The sequence below is a fragment of the Galeopterus variegatus genome, unplaced genomic scaffold, assembly GCF_000696425.1.
Source record: "Galeopterus variegatus unplaced genomic scaffold, G_variegatus-3.0.2 Scaffold8011, whole genome shotgun sequence".
NCBI lineage: Eukaryota > Metazoa > Chordata > Mammalia > Dermoptera > Cynocephalidae > Galeopterus > Galeopterus variegatus.
Window position 1 is genome coordinate 106232 of NW_007734122.1, and position 2454 is coordinate 108685.

Genomic DNA, 2454 nt, shown 5'->3' on the forward strand with positions numbered 1-2454 from the left:
GCCTTCTGATAGGGGGTTTACAGTTCAAGAATAGATTGCTAAGTAGAGATAAGGAAGCTATTCCTGAGATATTAACATAGCAAAGTAGAAGTCTGGCAGTACCTTAGTAGATTGCAGAGCTAGTGCTAACTCAGATATAAACAAAAGACGTTTCTTTAAAAAATGATTTTAAAAGCCTTATTGTATTTATGGCTTAGTTATTTAAAATGTGGTTTGAAAGAAGATAACTTCAGACTGGGATTTCTTTTAAAAAGACAAAAAGGAAAAAAAAAATCACTTTAATGCTGACTTTATTCCTTCTGTTTGAATGAAGGATCCAGAGCTTCAAGATGCATATAAGCAAATCTCTGAAGCTAACTTAGTGAGTTTTAAACTATTTGAACACTCCAGTTCACAAATATCTGACCATTCCTTTTGTTTTGAGCAGTAAGATCAATCTAAAGTGAAACAGAAGTCAGGGGGAGCCTTTAGGATTGTTTGATGGGTTTAATTTCCTGTTTTTTTCAGGAAAGTGTAGGTTAAAGGAGAACTCACTACTCTTCCCAGTCAACAAGGAGTCTTGGATGTTTGCCTCTAAATTCCTTTACATACTGTAACAATATATAGCTTTTCTGGGGGAAAAAAGTCCTAGAATAAATATTTGAACTCCCATCTTTTTGTAGAATAGAGCATTTTGATTACAATCAGGCTTTTGATATAAAGTAAAGGGATCACATTTGTTTTTTTTGTTTGTTTCTAGATCCACCCAGTTTCAGCCAAGAGGCCTGTCTACTTCCTTCGATCATTCTGTATTCTACAAGCCCTACCCTACTTGTTAGCCATTGTTCTCCAAAATCAGTCTATCATTATATCTTTTGAATAGCTGCTGTTATTCTAATATGTGAACTTTAAGTTTATTTTCTTTCTTTTACATAAAAAAGATGCTTATATCTCACATTAAATTTGCTCAAAGTTTCCACACCTTTCGGTGACAAAGTTATATGAATACGCTTTTAAAAGGACATGGTTAACAGGCAGATAAAAAGTATTCTTTTCATAGAACAGGATAAGAACCTGAGGCCTACAGAAGGGAAATGTCTTTTCAAAATTGAACTATGAGTCAGTCTCTGAAATAAAATCATGTAATTTTAACACGTAATACAAAAGTCAATTTCAAAATCTCACTTCTCTGCCATATGAAAGCATAAGTTTTTTAAAAAATCCATTATAGTTGTTGTCGTTTCTAAGCCTGCTAATCTACTTTAATTGGCAAGATTCTTTTACTGACTGGCAAAGCAATAAAAACATAATATTGTGCTACAACGAATGAAATGAGGTGTTAGGTTTGCATGGGTTTCCTTTTCATCTACAATACACCATCTGCTTACAGATCAGAAGATGAGTTCTAGATCCACAATCCACTGTACAGGAGAAGTGCCAAATTAGGTCAAGAATCATTTTTTCCTACATTTTTTGACTTTCATAAAGGCTTACATAATTTAAGAATCTGAATCACAGACTGTCTCAGCAGCTTCCAGCTCTCAATGGAAGATTCTGATTTACATAAGTGTGTTATTTTCATCTGAATATAGATAGTGCACAAAGTATGCTACGCTCACAGACCTTCAAGTCTACGTTTTATGTTGTCTATGAAACTTAGGAGTTTTAATATACATCTAGAGTATTGAAATGTCTCTTAAAACGTCAACATAACTCTTTAACATTTTGAAACACCAACGTAACTCTTTAGATGTTTTATTTTTCAACAGAATGATGACTGTTACTTATCTTTCATCAGTTCTTTTTTTTAAAAAATAGAAAGGCCCAGATGATTCACAGGCAGCTGAAATTCCTACAGGCAGTATGACAGCCTCCAACAGAAAATGTGAGTACCAATTTTAAAAAGCTAAACTTTAAATGTAGAAAGTGCTATGGCAAAAGGTTATGCCTGTCTTAAAATAAATATGTGAAAACCATAGAGATTTCATATTGGGTATGAATTTCACTATTTAAAAGTTTACAAAAAGAATTTTAACAAAGACACATTTTTTTCTGTCTCCCAAATATACTACATATTCATATCAACTTTATTTCATATTTAAAAATGTTTCCCCCAATTGTTTAAAACTGATCCACTGGAAATTTTAGTAAGTGTAAATATACTTGCATATATGGTTATCAGGGCTCCTTTTTAATCACACTTCCATGATGACAGAGATTTTTAGCTCACTATGAAGTGTGAAGACATCATTGGTTTTTTATCTTCTATTGCAGTCTACTGAAAATTCATCACCAATGTCTGTGTCATTTATCTTACTGTCATTGAGACAGTGGAGTTCAAATAGGTGATATCTCATTACTCACACCTTATTCTATAATTCAGTAGTTCATCTAATTTTCAATCAACCTTTTCTATGATTTTTCCTATCTCTGAATTTAATTTACCTATTTTGGATAGGACTTTATTCCCCTTTG

General features: G+C 32.6%; 1 protein-coding gene across 1 annotated transcript in view; it reads left to right on the forward strand.

Annotated features, from left to right (window-relative positions):
* Positions 1-2454, forward strand: part of SLC39A12 (solute carrier family 39 (zinc transporter), member 12) — a gene marked incomplete at its 3' end in the record, with an annotated part of 51919 nt that overhangs the window by 39070 nt on the left and 10395 nt on the right. Inside the window, exon 9 of the mRNA XM_008592544.1 lies at positions 1798-1864. Within this exon, the coding sequence (XP_008590766.1) occupies positions 1798-1864 (67 nt within the window). The remainder of the gene's footprint in view (positions 1-1797; positions 1865-2454) is intronic.